Source organism: Haplochromis burtoni, unplaced genomic scaffold, assembly GCF_018398535.1.
Source record: "Haplochromis burtoni strain Fernald_Lab_line unplaced genomic scaffold, NCSU_Asbu1 Contig_647, whole genome shotgun sequence".
Lineage (NCBI taxonomy): Eukaryota > Metazoa > Chordata > Actinopteri > Cichliformes > Cichlidae > Haplochromis > Haplochromis burtoni.
The window spans coordinates 223,388-240,833 of NW_024583008.1; the positions used below are offsets into that span (position 1 = coordinate 223,388).

A 17,446-nucleotide genomic window follows, 5' to 3' on the forward strand; every position below is an offset into this window, starting at 1 on the left:
GGAGGAGGACAGGAGGAGGAAGAAGAGGAGGAGGAAGAGGAGGACAGAAGGGGGAGGAGGACAGGAGGAGGAAGAAGAGGAGGAGGAAGAGGAGGGCAGAAGGGGGAGGAGGACAGGAGTAGGAAGAAGAGGAGGAGGAAGAGGAGGACAGAAGGGGGAGGAGGAGGAGGACAGAAGGGGGAGGAGGAGGAGGACAGGAGTAGGAAGAAGAGGAGGAGGAAGAGGAGGACAGAAGGAGGTGGAGGAGGAAGAGGAGGGCAGAAGGGGGAGGAGGACAGGAGGAGGTGGAGGAGGAGGTGGAGGAAGAAGAGGAGGAGGACAGAAGGGGGAGGAGGAAGAGTGTAACTGTCTTGGCGCTGAGATCAGCTGCTGATCAGTTTCCCTCGGATCAATACTCTGATTACTCTGATAGCTTTATTTTAGACCTGTTTTTTTTTGTTTTTGTTTTTTTACATGAAAATGACGTCAGAGTCAAACTAACGCGTTTCCGGCTGCTGTGGCTCCACACCTGCTTGGTCAGACTCACCTGAGTCCGGGCGGAGATGGAGGTGTCCGCCTCCGGCTGCTCCGGGTTCCGGATCGACTCTCTGCTCTCGCTCGGGGCGCTCCTGCCCCGGGCAGACCCTCCGGAGCTCAGCCCGGGGAACAGCAGCGGCTGCTCGGCGCCTTCATCCCCGTGGAGGGAGCCTGCTCCCCGGCTGGAGCCTCCGCTGCTGCCCGCACCGCTTCACCTGCGCTCCGCCTGCTCCTCCTTCCTAATCCGGGACATTTTAGCGGACTCTCACCCGGGACAGGTCTACTCTGAACCGGGACAACCCGGGCCGGAAGCCGAGCCATTCCGGTCCGGACAGGATGAAGATTTCCAGGATAAAAGTCTCAGCAGCTCATCTTCAGACAGCGAAACAGGTAAAAACAGAGAAAAGAGTTTAAAGAAGGAGAAAGTAAAGTTTCAATCAAAATAAAAATGAGAATCACGCGGATTTTATTTTCATTAAAAACCTCAGAAGGTTATTTTCTTCTTTCAACGACCAAGAAACCAAAAATATTTTTCACTCGTGGACAGAAATAAAAATCAGATGAATAAAGTCAGTGAAACAGAGAAACAGTCTCGTTATTACAAACCTTTTGTGTTTTAATTGAGAGAAATCAATCTGAGCGTTCATTTACTTGTTAGTCGAACTGTTTTAAAGCGAAAATAAAGTTTCTGCGTTACGTGTTTTTCTCATTTTGAGACAGAAATGAAATTCATAATCTTAAAGATTCTTTATCATAACTTCTAATCGGTGATCGGGGTGTTGATGATGATCTGTGAGTCTCATTAATCAGTGAAAACAAAGCAGCCTCCTGCCCGCTGACTCTGGGTCTTTTATTTTAGAGGACCTGCGCTTCTTTCTTTCACTCAGTTGAAACCGTGACAGATGGAGTCACGGGTGATCCTGCAGGAATCACGTGAAGTTAAAAAAGCAGCTGTGCACTACTTTACATCCCTGCTCTGTGTTTGTACTCAGGTACAGCTCATGCACGATGTTTAATCAGAGAGGACACAGCGGACGTGAGCAGTTTTTCAAAATAAAAGTTAAATCCAGGTTATTGAAGCTTATTGGTCAGATTTTATAATAATGAAACTCGGGAAATGTCACCAGAGTTGTTGTTGTTGTTTGTTTGTTTGTTTGTTTTTGTGACCCATACAGAGAAACACAGCTTCATCAGCACCGATTAAAAACACTGATCACGCAGGAATCTCCGTCACGGCTTCTGAACCTTGAAACCTTTAACCGGCTTCGGTCGCAGTGAGCTGCCGCTGGCGCAGCCATCAGACCTGCGGATGGTTCATATTTTTGTCTTTGCTGCACAGTTTGAAACGCGGCTTCGTTGTTTTGTGTTATTATTGTGTATTTTCAGGGTTTTTGTTCAGCTGCTAATCACAGCAGAGCTCCCGTGGGTGTGGGTCACATGAAAGCACCGCTAAAGTCATTTAACTTAAAACATTGTATTTGTTCATATTTAGCTTTAAACGTTGAAGCAGCTCAAACCTGCTGACTATGACTAACGGCCGTCATCACCGTGGTTCATCATTAAAGCTGTGACATGAAATGTCGCAGAGACGCTTACCTCAGTACAAATGATTCTCTGACCACATTATCTTCATTTCAGTTCATCTTTTTTTGTAAAACTCAAAATCATATCGTGGCGGTTTCATTAAACTTGGCACGCGAACGCGAGCACATGTGATCACGTGATTCAAAACACTTTTAATCTGACAGCTGTGACGGAGATAAAACCATGATTGGAATCGTTTAACGAACAGCAGGCCGGGGTCGGTTCACTCTGCAGCCTCACGTCTGATACTTTGATCAGTTTCACACCACAGACACAGACTGTGGTCGTTCCTCGGGTAAGAACAACGCAACAATCTGATAAATGCTGTCAATCAATATTCGCTTTTTTATTGATCACTTTCATCTGCTGAACCTCGGCTTTTAAAACAGAAGCTGAATCATAATAAATGACTATCATGAATGAGCTGTACCTGGTTTTTCTCTGTCGCCGACCAATCAGCTTACAGGACTAATGTGACGTCATTCCTACCTCAGTGCAGAGCGCCGGCTCCGACTCGGTGACGTCACGCCTCAAGAAACCTCGTAAGGCACGGACGGCGTTCAGCGACCAGCAGCTGGCGAGGCTCGAGAGAAGCTTCCAGAAACAGAAATATCTGAGCGTCCAGGAGCGCATGGAGCTGGCGGCTTCGCTGCAGCTCAGCGACACGCAGGTCAAGACCTGGTACCAGAACCGCAGGTAAACACACACCTGGTACCACAACATCAAGCAGATTAATGGTCGTCCCGGTCCTGGACTCGTGGTTGGTCATTATTTTGTTTTCTTCTTTATTAAAAAACTCTTTAAAGTTTACTGACATGAAATTTGAACCTGATCACATGACCGCGATGTGAGCGCAGACTGTGATCATCTCAAGGACGAACACAGCGGTGACCCTGTGAGCGAAAAGCTCCGCAGCCTCAGTCTGCTCCAAACACTCAGTTTGTCATAGTTTTTTTCTACGCTCCAATCTTTGTGATGTCATAGAGGGGGCAGATACCCTGCCCACTGTTCTGTTAGTGAGGGGCAGCCAATCAGATGACAGCTGTCTTGAAGGAAGACAGACGTGTCAGCAGACGCTGTGTTCTGGGCGTTAAAGCCTGTTACACAGCTGGAGGAACATCTGCTTCCTGTCTGCAGGTTCTGATCCAATCGGGTCGCCTCATGTCTGCTGCAGTCTTTATGATCATGTAGACTCACGTGTGCTCCGGATGGAGGGAATTTCACTACACATGTGCTGACACCTGCTGATTGGTTCAGGTCCAGTCACGTGACAGCAGACTGGGGTAAGGTGTGTTTGCGGTGAGTAACGTGTGCTTTGTTTTTCCCGGCAGGACCAAGTGGAAGCGTCAGTCTGCCGCCGGCTTGGAGCTGCTGGCCGAGGCCGGCAGGATGTTCCTGCCCACGCACTACCTGTACCCTCCTGCCCCGCCCACAATGAACCTATACCTGTATCGAAGCCACGCCCACCAACACCACCCAGCCCCGCCTCTGCTACCCCACATTCTCACCCACACTCAGCCCCTTCCCCACTGACTCGGACTGGTTCCCTCAGGAACAAACTGCTGTGGCGGTGCCGGGGCTCAGGAGGCGGGGCTCAAGCAAGAAAACACAACAGTGACGTTCACGTCTGGACAGCGAGTCCAGGCAGGAGTGTAGAGCCGTGGTCGAGCCACGAACTTCTCTGTGCGTTTCTGTAGCTCTGACTTCGTTTTTTACATTTTCAATAAAGAAAATAAAGATTCTCATTGTTGTTTTCCTTTGATTCAAAGTGAAAGCGATGGCTCTGATTGGGTCCCAGGCTGGGTTTACAGCAACTCTGTCTGGTGAGCAGGCGGCACTCTGCTGGTTCCGACTGGGACGCACCTCCCCATCCTCCTCCTCCCAGCTGCACCTACGAGCGGCTCTCCTCTGAGCTCCTCGCCCCACCTCTAAGGCTGAACTGGCTTTGTTCCAGGAAGTAACCATATTTGGTCAAGAGCAAAATTGAAACCTCAATACAATAGAGCCCCCCCCCGTGAACACTGAAGCGTTGTCACGAGGATCTCGTCTGCTTTGCTTCAAAAGTGAAAACAGCTGGAAGAACACATCTGCACACAAACATCTGCACACAAACATCTGCTTTTATTAGCACGGGTTCATGTTGGGGATGCAGTACAGTGGCCCCTAAGGACAAATGACACAGGTGCACAGTCAGGAACAGGGCGGGGAGTCGGGGGCGTGTCCACGAGCAGCACTCGGGTTTCAAACTCGCAGCTCGGAGCGACAGAAACGTGCGTGAAGTGGTGAGAGTGGAGCGGTCCGATGGTCGTTATTCTGCGACCGTCTGAAACTCAAAAATCTCGTCACAGACCGACGAGTGCACCAGCCAACCAGCCAAGGCAGGAGGAGGAGCTCGCTCACACGTCAGCATCAATCACATCTTTTATATATTGACCATCGCCTCAGCTGCTCAACATCAGACTCTTCTTCATCACTCCTACTCCTCCTCCTTCTTCTTCTTGGCGTCTCTACTCTCCAGCCCGCTGGAGAACTCTGAGCGGATCAGCCGGACCTCCCTCTGACCAAACCTGAGACACAGAGAGGAAGAAGGGCGCCATCAGCTCGTCGTCTTGACAACAAGAACAGTATTAGTTTTATAATCAGCTTCTTTATACATGTCACACACGCACGCACACGCACTCCTGAGTGGACGGCGTGTAAACACCATGTGTGACTGAGGGGACCCACTTTGATTATGTACAAGCGTGTGTGTTTGTGGCAGTCATCACAGCAGGACCAATGAGCACGAGCACACACACAGACACACACACACACACACACACGAACGCGCACACACACACACACACACACACACACACACACACACACACACACACACACACCGTGCTGCGTCGAGGCCTCGCCTGAGCGCTTTTACTGTCTCCATCTTTGTGTTTGAAGGCGTTCGTGCTTCCTTCGCTTACACGAAGCGCGTCGGGGCCGTGTGCTGACAAACAGCCTCACAGCTTCTGGGCTGATACGCCCTTTGACATCCTGACACGCTGTGTGTCTGTGTTCTCGTCTAGAAAGCGTTGAGCAAACGTTTGCTTCAGCGATGGAGTGGTGGAGGTGAGCGTGCGCTCAGCTGGTGACTGCATCATTTCAAACAGTCACACCTGCTGGTCCAGGTGTGCAGCGCGTCCATCCCGACTCTGTGTGTGTTTAAATTAAGGTTAGAACCCTCGGCTGCACAGTCCTCACTCACCTCTTCTTTCCAGTCAGCTTCTTCTGGTTCTGGTTCTTGGCCGGACTCCCGGTCTGCTTCCGGGCCTGGTTCTGGTTCTTCCTGTGGCTCCCGGAGGCCCCGGGACCGGCGGCGGCAGTCAGACCCTGCGGAGCATCTCTGAGGCCAAAGCTCTTGGCGGCGTGGCCCAGGTGGAGCGAGCGGATGTGGAAGATGTGTTTGAGGTGAGCAGGGTAGGTGGTGTACGCTCGCAGGAAGGACTGCAGTGCTGTTGACATCACAGTGACAGGTCAGCCAATAAAACAGCAGCACGTTCTCCTCACTCTCGTCACGTTCTCGCCGTCGTTACCTTTCTTGGCAGCCTGTAGCGACCGAGCGTCCGCGTGGACAAAGTTCTCAAACTCAGTCTGAAGGACGGTCGCTCGCTCGCGGACTTCCTGCTCCAGAGCTTTGGACGAACTCTGACAGGAAGAAGAAGAAAAAAACAAAAAAAACAAAAAAAAAACACGTCAGACTCAGCCGTGCTCCGGAAATCTGCCGCTCCCTCGCCTCAGCGCTGGAACGGTTTACTAAAGCACCACATGTGACCAGCGTGGTGCAGCGCCCCCCGCTGGGCTGCGTGGTCTGTGATGTCACTCATTGCTCTGACCCGTGTTAAAGGTGAGGACTTCAGACTGGGGTCGTGGGAGGGGCTACTGTAAGGTGCAATCCTGCTCGTCACAGCGCTGCTGAGCACGTGTGAGCTGTGCAAACACAAATGATTATTTTTAGCTGCTGCGGGTCGAACGTGCGAGCGCTCGCGCCCCACACTGATTTATTCCTGTTTACTCTGACAGGGAAGAATCCAGAATTTTCAGACTGTGTTTGATTCAGCAGCTCTGCTCCCGCATCAGCACGAACATCGCCCCCACGGCAGCGTGCGAGACGCGCCCACGTACCACCTGATGTCTGCTCAACAGATGTTTAAATAAAGGTCGACGTGGAGAGAGAGGAGCTGAAATCTGTTCTGACAGCTACAGCGTGACGACACAAGCATCAGGTCGTGGCAGGTCACGCGTCATGGAAGCAGAAACATCAGAGGCTGAACCTGCTTCACATACGCCGTCACCACGGCGCTTTTGACTGGCTGACAGGAGCGACTTTAAAGCGGCGCACAGCAGGCGGCCTGGGCCGGGGTCTCACTCTCTCAGAGTCTTAAAGCTTTTTAAAAATACTACAAGAGCCTCATTAAAAACACAGCGACACACACAGGGGGATGGCCCCGCAGGCGGGCTCCAGGCAGAAACGACACGCTTCCTGTGTCTGGAGACTAACGAGCAGGCTGGCGCCTCCTCGTCATCAGGGCACGATCTGCTCGCCGCTAAACACACCTTGTTCTTTAAGCACAAGCGGTGACCTCCTGCTCACGCTCGCCTCACAAAGCTGCGGCACCAGTCGCTAAGCCGATACCAGCTGGAATGGGCTGGTATCGGCTCGGACTGGTTGTTATGGGCGACCAGCTTCTGAAGCAGGTCACAGGTGGAGATCGTAGCCGCTGCGTCACTCAGCATGCCCTGCAGCGCACGCTAACAGCATCAGAGCTGATGGAGACCTCCACACTGTCTACATGGCCCAACAATGCCAGGTTTCCATGGCAACACATTCAGAGTCTATGATGGGAGCCTACATTCAAAAACGTCAAAGGAGGCGCCGCCTGCTGGTGCTATTCAGCTATTACAAGTTACCAGAGTTAACTAGGAGGCGGAGCTTGAATTGCTCAAGATAAAAAAATGGCAGAAATAAAAAAAAACAAAAAACATTTAGTGTCTCAGCCAATCACATCTGATCACCAGCCTCACCTGCAGCCACCTGACAGAAGTTTTCGGAAGTGACCTACCTTGCTATGGTACTTGCCCCGCCCCTTGTAGACATCATCAAACATCAGACTGGACAGGATGTCCTGCAGCTTCATCTCTGATAGGCTGAAACACAGTAAGCCCCACCCACATGGTTAAAACCAGCACAAGTACCACCCAGCATGACACTGCACGTCAGCAAACCTGATGTTGTGATTGGCCAGCTCAGTGATGAAGGCGGTCTCAGCGGGGGTGAGGAAGAGGAGGCTGCTTCCTCGCGCTCCAATCCGAGCTGTACGTCCGACGCGGTGAACGTACTCGGCCGCTGCGGTGGGAGGAGTGTACTGGGAAAAACCAAAAAGGTTATCAGTCATGTCCTGCTCGCTGATTGGCTAGATACATTATGTAGGTGCTTGCGATCTGAGCCCGTTTATTCTGCACGCTTCCTCCTCCCCTCCGCTGTGTCGCCACTCAGCAGCAGAAGCAGCTTCTCGACAGACAGCTCGTCTCTATGGAGACGACACCGTCTCTACTGAGCTGACCAGCTTTACGCTCTAAGCTCTACTGAGCAAACACTTGGCGGCCATCTTTGCGACACCTCTGAGCAATTACTTCAAAATTATTTCTGCATAAAGCCCCTAGTGGACATTACAGGAACTGCAGTGCTTATATAAGCCAATGACTCATCATCAGACTCGTACAGACCAGGAAACCTGGGTTAGCGTACTTGTTTACAGACCCCGTCTTCTGCTGACAAACGATTCAAACGACAGGTATCCGCCCCACACATGACCTCACTGCAGAGCTGCCACCAGATTGGCTACATCCACAAACCCATCATCACAAATTATTAATAAAGGCTCATCATCTGGAATCACAAGCCCTGCTACCCAACCATAACTCTTCCAGTCGTGACTCTCACTCATGCCATCCTTTTCAGACAAAATAAATCACTCGCTGCATCCTTCTGATTCATTCGATAACATAAAGTCACCTGAATAATCCAGGTGACCTGGGGCAGGTCCAAGCCCCTGGCTGCCACGTCCTGAAACAAAGAGCACACAAAGGAAGTTTACAGTCGTGTCCAAATTCATGGGCTGCTTCCTCCCGAGGCCGCATTTGACCGATTACGTCACAGCGACGCGCCGAAGGCCGTCCAAATTCGTAGACTCCTCTGAATGCAGCCGACAAATGCGTCCTCCTTTTCCCCGAATCCCCGAAACAAATCTGAAGGCTGGACCGTCCCATTTCACAGCCGTTTACTTCCGGCCTGCCCGACCTTCTGAGGACCCGGCCCACGTAGACCGCGAAGGCCGGATCCTCAGGAGGATGCAGCCCATGAATTTGGACACGACTTACATATGTATTACATATATGTACAGTCATGTGTTGTGTTTAAAATACAGTCTGTCCCCTGGTGGTCACAGCGCACACTGCAGGTTAAAGGATACCGACCGTACAGAGCAGCACTCCCGACTGTGACGCCGAAAACTGCTGGAAGGCCTCCGTGCGGTCCTGGTGGGGAAAACAAACACGCATTTAACACTGAGAGGCGGACAGCAGCAGAAACGGCGGCAAAACGGCAGCATTACCTCCTGCTTCATGTTGCCATGGAGACGCAGGAACCTCAGCGGAGGTTTGTGATTGGCTGAGGGCCTGGAGAGGACAGCGGTGAAGAGAGAGTGAAGGAACTCGACGGCCTCGCAGCTCGAGATGAAGACGATGAGTTTGTCGTTCTGAGAAAACTGAAAGGAAAACATCGAGGACCAATCAGATTTTAGCTTTCCTTTTTTTCCTTCCTGCCTTGTACTTATCGTTATGACCACTTCCAGACTGTTCACCTTGCATTTGTCCAGTATTAAAGCAGCCAGGCAGACCAGTCTGACCTTACTGGGAACCACCACCACAAACTGCTTCAGAGCCTCAGGCACAGCAAAGCTCTCTGATTGGCTGGCTCCTTCGGGGTCACATGTTACAGCGGAGGTGGTGGTGAGGTCAGAGCAGGGAGCGCCAGACACGTGGATGCTGACCGGGTCGTTTAAACACACGTCTGCTAACCGCGTCACACCTGAAACACACAGAGGCTGTTATACTGCCCTCTACGGGCCGACAGAGGAACTACAGGAGGGGCAGCACAGCGGTGGACTTGCCATTTGTGAGCGTCGCAGAGAGCAGCACGTTCTGTCGGGCTGGTCCCGCAGAGTTCAGGCTGTTTAATATGACCGTCAGGTCCTTCTCAAAGCCGAGGTCCAACGTCCTGAACGCACACATGGACATAAAATTAAGTCCACGCTGCAGGAGGGCGTCGATCAAAGGGAATCGGAGTCAACTACGCCTAAGAGTTACCGATCGGCCTCGTCCAGGACCAGCCAGCAGACGGCGCTGAAGGCGATGCTCAGGGTGTTTTTGATATGGTCCACCAGACGTCCAGGAGTCGAAACCAGGATGTTGATTCCTTTACGGATCCTGAAGACAGAATAATATTGTTACGACAGCATCGCTTCAGACGCCACAGAGCAGCTGAGAACAGACTCCAGCAGCCCCGAAAGCTTCACATCTCTAAAAGCCTGGATCTGAGCTCTGCTGAGCGCCACACAGCTTTGCTCTTTTTCCAGAGCTGACGAACAAACGTGCTTTGTGATCACACCTGGCCTTCTCCGCTTTCCTCTTCTCTCCTCCCATCAGGACACCCGGAACGATCCAGGTAAACGGCTGCAAAGAGAGAGACACACCTGAGAGCGGCTCACGCAAAGCTCTCGTTTCTGTGTCAGCTGCTGATTTTTATATCCACATGCGAAGCAGGAAGTTGTTGGTGCTACAAACCACAGCAAGCACACACCTTTGAAAAACGCAGAGCTGGGGCCGTGAAGTGATTAGTGAATTTTCAGAGCCACTGATTCTGGTGAATATTTGGACTTTGTGCTGGGTTGGTGGGACAGCCGCCCCTCGGGGGTCTATACTGGGACCCAGCCCTGCTTTGGGATCTATGCTGCCATATTCTCTGCACGACTATGCTGATGCTGTAAATGCAGTGAAGGATTTCCATAATCACCACATCCTAAGTACTATTTCATTCTTACAAAATGAACGTGGCCCACAGTGACACTCACTGGCTGACCCCACGCAGTGACGCGAGGCGTCCGGCTGTCATTCCTGCTCCCGTGTGGACGTCAGGAAACCCACGGCTGTGCAAACATCGACTGCAGCGCTAAGCACACTTTGTTTGGCTCGTCCACATGTCGGCCGTTGCAGGGTGGTAAGCTACGCTGCACACTTCCTTCATTACTTTGGTCTCTGACGTTGTGCCGCATTCTAACGTTTGACTGTGTTTGGTGGGTTTGTCGTGTCTGTGGTGGGACCGGAGCGTGTCCATGTGACAGAGGTAACAACTCGTTTAGAACGAGCGCCTCCATCTGCTTTAGGGACTTTAACCATAGAGTACAATATGAAACAACAGCTGTGAATACTGTGTTACCTTCAGAAGCTTCTGGAAGGTCTGGAAGGTCTGCTGGGCGAGCTGACAAACAGAAGAAGAGCCAACCTTCAGCGTGTGAACAGGAAGTCACGGATGACACTACAGTGAAACGTGCTAATCTGACTGAACCTCTCTGGTGGGGACGATGATGAGAGCCAGAGGACCATCTGACCTGCTGACCTTCGGCTGAATCGACTGAAGACTCTGGACCAGCGGGACGGCATAGGACAGAGTTTTACCTGCAGACACGTTTGGGTGGCTTTCATTAGGACATGTTGCTAAATGACTTTCCTCACAGTGCAATCTAATACAAACCTTCTTCCTCGTTACAGAGAGTAGTTCTGATCCTGTACGTTCATGTTTGAACATGTGACCTTCAAAAACAACACGACGCTGCAGGAACTAAACTGGGCTGCATCGATATGCACGTACGATAAACACCCACAAAAGGCCTGCAGACACACACATTAACAAGCCCTGACTCACCTGACTCAGGAGGTCACCTGGACACCTCCTGAGTCAGGTGACGTGTTTTATGTCCACCCAGAAGGAGACCCTCTCACCTGAGAACACCTCAGTGTGACTCACTGACCCACAGAGACCTGCTGCAGTCTGGCTGTATCAGGTACGACAGGTGACTCACCTGATCCTGTCTGAGAGCGGACCACAGCATCGCGTCCCGCCAGGAGAGCTGGGATCGTCTGCTTCTGTACACTGCGTAAGTATTTTAAAAAATAAACAAAACAAAACAACAACATTGCAATGTCCCTTTGTAGAGTTTATACGTTGATCAGGTCACAGTCAGGTGTGTGTGTGTAAAAACCAACCTGGTGAGTGTAGAAATATTCATAACTTTGTTCAGAGTGGCCACCTAGAAGACAGAAACAGCCAATCAGAGCAGCTGACAATGAAGCAGCGATGCTGAATGTGAGACAGACGAAAGTGTGTGTGTGTTACCAAGTGAGGGTGCAGGTCGAGGTCTGAAAACGAGTCGGAGGTAAAAATCTTCTCCTTCAGCTGAGCGATGGCTGGTCTGAAGGAAAGAAGACTCCAAATTATTGATTACTGATCACTCCGGAACGTTCTGCAGTCTGAGCCAATCAGAACCAGCCGAGAAGCTGGTTCAATGAGCCAATCGGAGGCGGAGCTGCACCTGTGGATGTCTGGGATGTCAGGGTTATGTTTGAACAGTGAGGAGGTCTTGATGCCGCCACGTCCCGTTTCCTTCGCTCCATCCTTCTTCTTCTTCTTTGGGGTCCCGTCTGTCCCATCACTGGGTGGAGCCTAAAAAATAAAGACAGTTCATATGGTGACCCCTGTGGTCATGAAGGGAACTGCAGCCTTTATTCTGTGGCTCTCTGCAGTTGCCATGGGCGAAAGCTGTAACTAAGAAGTGAGGTTAGCAGGTTAGCAAGCTATGATGACATGAAGGCAGCTTCCCCTGTTAGATCACCATGGTAACGGCTTCTGAGCACATCACCTGGTTCAGAGTTTGTGTTTAAAATCCACGGTCTGATTGTGTTGCTGCCTCTCAGTGAGACAATGTTTCCCACATGAATCAAGTCACTAACCACCGAATCAGCTGTTCCTCTGATAACAGTGGGCGGAGCTCTGCTGATGCTTTTCATACAGAAGAAGAGTGAACAGGCTGAAAGCTGAAGGGCTTAACAGAGACAGCGGTTTGGATTTACTGAGCCGGCTAACAGAGGAAACCTGGATCTGCACCTGCAGGCTCCTCCTCCTTTGCTGCCACCTGCAGTATGAAGGAGCTCCTCCTCTTCTCTGCTTTCTGCGGCACCTCAAAGTCACAGAAACATCAAATGAACGCACTGAGAGAGACAGAGAGAGAGCTCACCCATGGCTGCTGAGCCTTCTGACGTTTCCGTTTGCGGGATGGCGGTGACGTCATGTCGCTGGAGCTGTTCCGACACAACTGTTCATCGGAAGATGACATCATCAGAGGTGTGCGTGTGTCCACAAACTACAGGTAAACACAGAGCCGTGAGTCACTCTCACACCAAACTCCGTTCACAAACAGTTTGAAGAAGAGCTTCTCTTATTGGTTCAGCTGCGCAGCAGTTTACCTTCAGTCACGTGTAAAACAGCTGTGAGTTAGGCCCACGAGGAGCTTAACCCACCACAGAGCGGCGTGTTTAAAGTTCGACACGAGAGCGCGCACACACACACGTGTCGCCCCGCGCGGCTGCTACCGTTGACCTGATGCTAACAGAAACTTCCGGTCTGCGAAGACCTTTCAGATTAAAAGAAAAATAAATTAAAAAGAGGAAAACGAGACAAATAAATACTCACTGTGAAACTCTCCACACGAACAGACACGCGTGATTAACGCTTCCTGCTACGTCACAAACCCCGCCTTCTCCGCTAAGCAGCTGATTGCGTGGACATGCGCAGTAGCGTCATCTCGTTCCGGATACACACACTAGTAATAAGGGATACTGCCTGCGTGTAAAAAAACACTGACATACTTTGGATGTTATTATAAACATTTATATCCTTAAACTATTTCAGGGAGTCAATCAGAGGGAGGAACATCCTGCTGTCAGCGAGAACACTGGAGGGTCGGGCGGGCGGTGCAGCAGGTGTGGTTTGAGCTTCCAAGTCACACTGCAGGTGAGCCTGCAGGGAGTGCAGCGCCGGCCTCCTCCAGCAACACTACTCAGAGATTCTATTCTTTCCTTCAGGGTCCGCCACAGCGGACCATCTCCATCTCCACCGCTCGCAGCATCCTCGTGGCTCTGCCGTCAGAATGGTTTCAATAACTTACCCGCTCAGCTCCAGAACCTGGTCCAGATTCTCAAGGAGAAACTTTCCTCCAATCAGTGCCGTCAGGTGGACTTCATGGCAGGAGGAAGAGGAAATGAGGACAAACTGTCCATCAAACGTCCCCGTTCCCTCCTGCTCCACGTCCTGTTGTCAGCAGGAAGGCTTAAAAATAGAGCTGTCAATCAAACGGCACGCCCGGCCCCGCGGGGCCTCAAACCGCCGCGGCGGAGGATTAATTATAGTCATTTACCCAAATCAGCGCTTTGAAACGGCGGCGAGCGTCTGAGTGAGGTTTCAATCTCGACTTCAGAGGTAAACGGAGATATTTTAACATGAAGGCGTCCTAAACTGTGATTACTGCTCTCACACGGGAGGAGACGGCAGCGAGCTGACAGAGACGTCAATGGCTGTCAGTCACGCCGAGGCCGCCGACACACACCGCCATCAGAGTACTGATACACTACTGATGCTACTGCATAGTAGTCAAACTATTACTTGTACTACAATGTACTGACGCTCGTAGTACTGAGCATGCTCAGTGCAGCTGAGTGAAACTGTTGTTGATCTGTGAGATCAGCTGACTCGGACAACCACAGGTGCTCAGTGTGTGTGTGTGTGTGTGTCACAGTCGTGCTCAGGTTTCCCCGAAACTTCCGTCTTTATTTGTTTCTGTGATTTTAGTAAAATGTGCTTCAGACTTTTACTGGAAAACAAAACACATGGGCGAGTGGGCGGAGTCAGTGAGAGCAGGTCAGGTGGGAGCTCTGCCTGAAGAGAAGCATAACAAACACAGGGAGGAGCAGCACATGCTTTATTTTTACAGACAATCATGTGACCTCAGCTTGTTCAGGTGAGTCCAGGTGAGTCAGAGGTCACTCAGAGGTCAGCCTGCTCGCCACGGCCTCAAACACAGAGTGAGGGTCCTGATCAGCATCGATGTGAATGGCCTCAGGATAGACAGACTGACACACACACACACACACACACACACACACACTTAGATTTTCACCTGCGTGCACCTGCGGGTTACAGCTCATCTTTGCTGCTTGTTCTGATCTTATGATCCATGGGTTTAAATCACAGCTTTGTTTTTGGCCTTTTAGTCTTTGTTGTTGTTCCTAATGTTTTGCCTCCATCTCTCTCCTGTGTGTGTGTACCTGCAGGGCGGCGCTGTGGAGCCTGTACTGTTTCAGTCTCTGTGTTACAGACTCCATGCTGTCCTCAGGTCGGGTCTTTAGTCTGTGCTGAACCTCAGAGCTCGGAGCCGGCCGAGTCACAGGATGGAAGCTGCACACGCACGCACGCACACACACGGTCAATACCACCACTGCACCATCAGCACTGCAACAGCATGATGCAGACGTGTTCTCCCTGCAGTGGGAATTTTCCCGTCACAGGTAAATCTGAGTTCCTGACCTCTGACCGCTGACCGGGTCTGTAGCTCTCAGACTGAGTCTCTCCAGGCAAACGTCATCGGTCAGCTCCAGGAAGAAAACCCTGACAGTAAGAGGAGGACGAGACGAGAATGCGAGCAGGTTAAAAGGATTTCGGAGTTTTCTGGAGAACGGCTCCGTGAGTACAGTGAGCCTGTACCTGTTGGGCTGCTGGTGGCTCTCCTGCAGGCTCCGGGCCTGCTGCAGGTCGCAGGGGAAGCCGTGCAGGATCCAGCCCCCGCGGGTGCAGTCGGGTCGGCTCAGCCGCTCCTCCAGGACCTGCAGCAGCAGCGAGTCTGAAACTGCAGCCACAACAGGGTTAGTGTCGCCCTCTGGACGCTAGCGCACACGGTCACAGCCGGCCGCGCCTCGGCAGCGACGGTCGGAGGCTTATGTCAGCTCGTACTGTCTCTGCCCCCTCCCTGATTTCTTTTTTGCACATTAGTCACACCATAAACATGTCCAAAAAACCTCTGGATGGTCCCACACACTTGTGGGAAACCTTGTGTGGACTGACACGAGACGAGCGGCACTTTCTGGAAGGTTTGATAGAGAACATCGCAGCCGCAGGCAGACATGAGTGTGTGCTCACCTGGACGTCTGTCATCCAGGTACGCCTGGACCTCTGCTCCTCGACTGGAAGCAGCTGCAGCTACAGACCTCAGCAAACGACCACAGCTCACTGACACACACACACACACACACACACACACACACACACACACACACACACAGTAAAAAGTGAAAACAGTCCTCGTCATGTGACCTTTGGCCATTCTCATTACTTCCTTCACCTGAGCGAAACCTCAGATTTCACTCTGACCTATATGTGACCTGCCAGGACATGCTTTTCATCAGTGTGACCTCTGACCCTTTAAGGTCTCTGTCATATCTTTACATGTTACAAAGAGACTGTGGCAGGTTTGTATTTAGCAGCTACTCGCCCGGAGCTTCCTATTGGGTGCACAGTGAGCCTGAGCTGGTGTCCCTCAACTGTGACCCCATCCTGGCTGCGTACCGTCCACCATCCCGTACTTCTCTGACAGCAGCTGGGCTTGACGGCTCCTTCCAGACCCCGGTGGTCCCAGCAGGAGGATTCTGGGAGTTCTGGAGCGCTGACGAGTCCGGACAAAAGCCAGCACTAAGAAAAAACACACACACACCAGTTAATGCTTTACCTGAATCAGCAGGTAGATCACAGAAAGAACGAGCTCAGGTGTACAGAGCACACCTGAGGACAAGATGCTGGAGCTGCCTGCTCTGTGACTGTTTCACTGAGGCATCATTAAAGAACAGTTTCATTCCTGCAGCACCGTTCATAAAGTTCATAAAGCCAAGCGCCAAGTGTTTAGATGTGTCCGAGGCTCCAGCCAGCAGGCCCTGATCACATGACCTCTGGCACCTGCAGGATGTAGTTCAATCATCATAGAGTCCAGGTCCCCTCAGAGTTCCTGACAGAGGATTTAGTAAACGGAGCAAGGGGACCAAGAGCCTCCGTCAGGTACAACTCTGTCAGGGGCACGAACAGGGCCTCCAGCTTCTTCTTCATTAAGATGGAGAAAAACTGTCAGACATCCAACTTTTAATAGAGTCCAAGCACCTCTGCAGGATCTGGACACACGTCTCGAGGCTTAGAGCAAAAAACACCTGAATATCATCTGCATAGCAAAGCTGCTCAAAACGTGCTGAAGACGAGCAGAACCAAAACTGTGGCACACCGCAGGTCTGAGAGGGAGGAGCCTGAACCTGGACTCAACCACAGGAGAGCATCGTTCACACCGATGATGCAAACACTCCTCACTGACCAATCAGCATCTGTGTGTGTGTGAGTCTGTGTGTGTGTGAGAGAGTCTGTGTGGGTCTGTACCTTGCTGGTAGATGTCAGCGTGTGGTTGGTCGCTGTCGATGACCTTGAGCACGTGCTTATAGGCTGATCTCAGACCCGTGACCTCACAACAGTAACGGTGAAGCTTAGCAAGTCTCTGTTGGTCTGTCAGACTCTTCCCCTTCTCCAGACGCTGAGTGATAATGTCATCATCTGGCAGGATGAAAGTCCGATGGTAGAGGTCTGCAGACAGGAAGTGATGTCACAAGGAAAGAACATATTCACTGATGTTTGATTATGGGCGTGGGCTCACCCCCAGTGATTGCGTCGACCAGCCGTCCGCAACTTCTCTCCATCAGCACGTCATCCGCCGCCTCGAGCATCACTGATGACACATACCACAGCGTGATGTCACACAGGAAGCAGCCGCGCAGGGCACAAAGCATGATCTCACTTCCTGTTACTTACCAACGTGCTCGGGGATGACTCCGCCCTGCTGCAGACTCAGAGCCTGCAGGCGAGTCTGAGGGATTCCCTCCAACACCCAGCCCTGCAGTAACACACACACACACACACACACACACACACAGTGTAGGTAATGTCAGGTTCAGGTGTCCTGTTTGTGCTTTTGGCGGTGCTTTGTTGTGTTTAGCTGTGTGAATGTGAGGCTCCGCCCATCACTGCCTTATTAGTGAGCTCATTAAACTAAGAGCAATGAAGTGATTTGAGGCTGAAAGGCGAGGTATAATTCCTCAGTGCTGCCTGCCAGGC

The 17,446-nt window shown here is 51.5% G+C and overlaps 3 protein-coding genes across 6 annotated transcripts in view; 1 reads left to right on the top strand and 2 right to left on the bottom strand.

Moving 5' to 3' along the window:
* The first annotated feature begins 328 nt into the window (after positions 1-328).
* barhl1a (BarH-like homeobox 1a) lies at positions 329-3,791 on the top strand. The gene is made up of 3 exons (XM_005949475.2): positions 329-906; positions 2,595-2,796; positions 3,432-3,791. The coding sequence occupies exons 1-3, from the start codon at positions 543-545 to the stop codon at positions 3,631-3,633; spliced, it is 768 nt and encodes a 255-aa protein (XP_005949537.1). The 5' UTR covers positions 329-542; the 3' UTR covers positions 3,634-3,791.
* Positions 3,792-4,202: 411 nt separating this feature from the next.
* ddx31 (DEAD (Asp-Glu-Ala-Asp) box polypeptide 31) lies at positions 4,203-14,081 on the bottom strand. Of its 4 annotated transcripts, XM_042215038.1 has the most exons (21): positions 13,419-14,081; positions 12,944-13,073; positions 12,489-12,614; positions 11,787-11,917; positions 11,591-11,666; positions 11,461-11,504; positions 11,277-11,347; positions 10,763-10,872; positions 10,634-10,675; positions 9,806-9,870; positions 9,505-9,624; positions 9,309-9,415; positions 9,000-9,226; positions 8,751-8,903; positions 8,614-8,673; positions 8,153-8,203; positions 7,363-7,502; positions 7,200-7,284; positions 5,673-5,784; positions 5,345-5,591; positions 4,203-4,667 (listed from the first exon to the last, which is right to left on the bottom strand). In XM_042215038.1, the coding sequence occupies exons 3-21, from the start codon at positions 12,588-12,590 to the stop codon at positions 4,577-4,579; spliced, it is 2,034 nt and encodes a 677-aa protein (XP_042070972.1). In that variant the 5' UTR covers positions 12,591-12,614; positions 12,944-13,073; positions 13,419-14,081; the 3' UTR covers positions 4,203-4,576. The 4 variants fall into 4 exon arrangements, with proteins under 4 accessions (XP_042070972.1, XP_005949541.1, XP_005949542.1 ...); XM_005949479.2 differs by having other exon boundaries at positions 12,944-14,081; XM_005949480.2 differs by having other exon boundaries at positions 12,718-14,081.
* A 126-nt stretch (positions 14,082-14,207) lies between these two features.
* The window catches only part of ak8 (adenylate kinase 8), a 7,879-nt gene continuing 4,640 nt past the window's right edge, over positions 14,208-17,446 (bottom strand). Inside the window, exons 7-15 of the mRNA XM_005949477.3 lie at positions 17,144-17,225; positions 16,989-17,060; positions 16,718-16,918; positions 15,869-15,991; positions 15,443-15,532; positions 15,011-15,152; positions 14,834-14,914; positions 14,575-14,704; positions 14,208-14,379 (exon numbers count right to left, since the gene is read on the bottom strand). Of these exons, the coding sequence (XP_005949539.1) occupies positions 14,290-14,379; positions 14,575-14,704; positions 14,834-14,914; positions 15,011-15,152; positions 15,443-15,532; positions 15,869-15,991; positions 16,718-16,918; positions 16,989-17,060; positions 17,144-17,225 (1,011 nt within the window). The 3' untranslated portion in view covers positions 14,208-14,289. The remainder of the gene's footprint in view (positions 14,380-14,574; positions 14,705-14,833; positions 14,915-15,010; positions 15,153-15,442; positions 15,533-15,868; positions 15,992-16,717; positions 16,919-16,988; positions 17,061-17,143; positions 17,226-17,446) is intronic.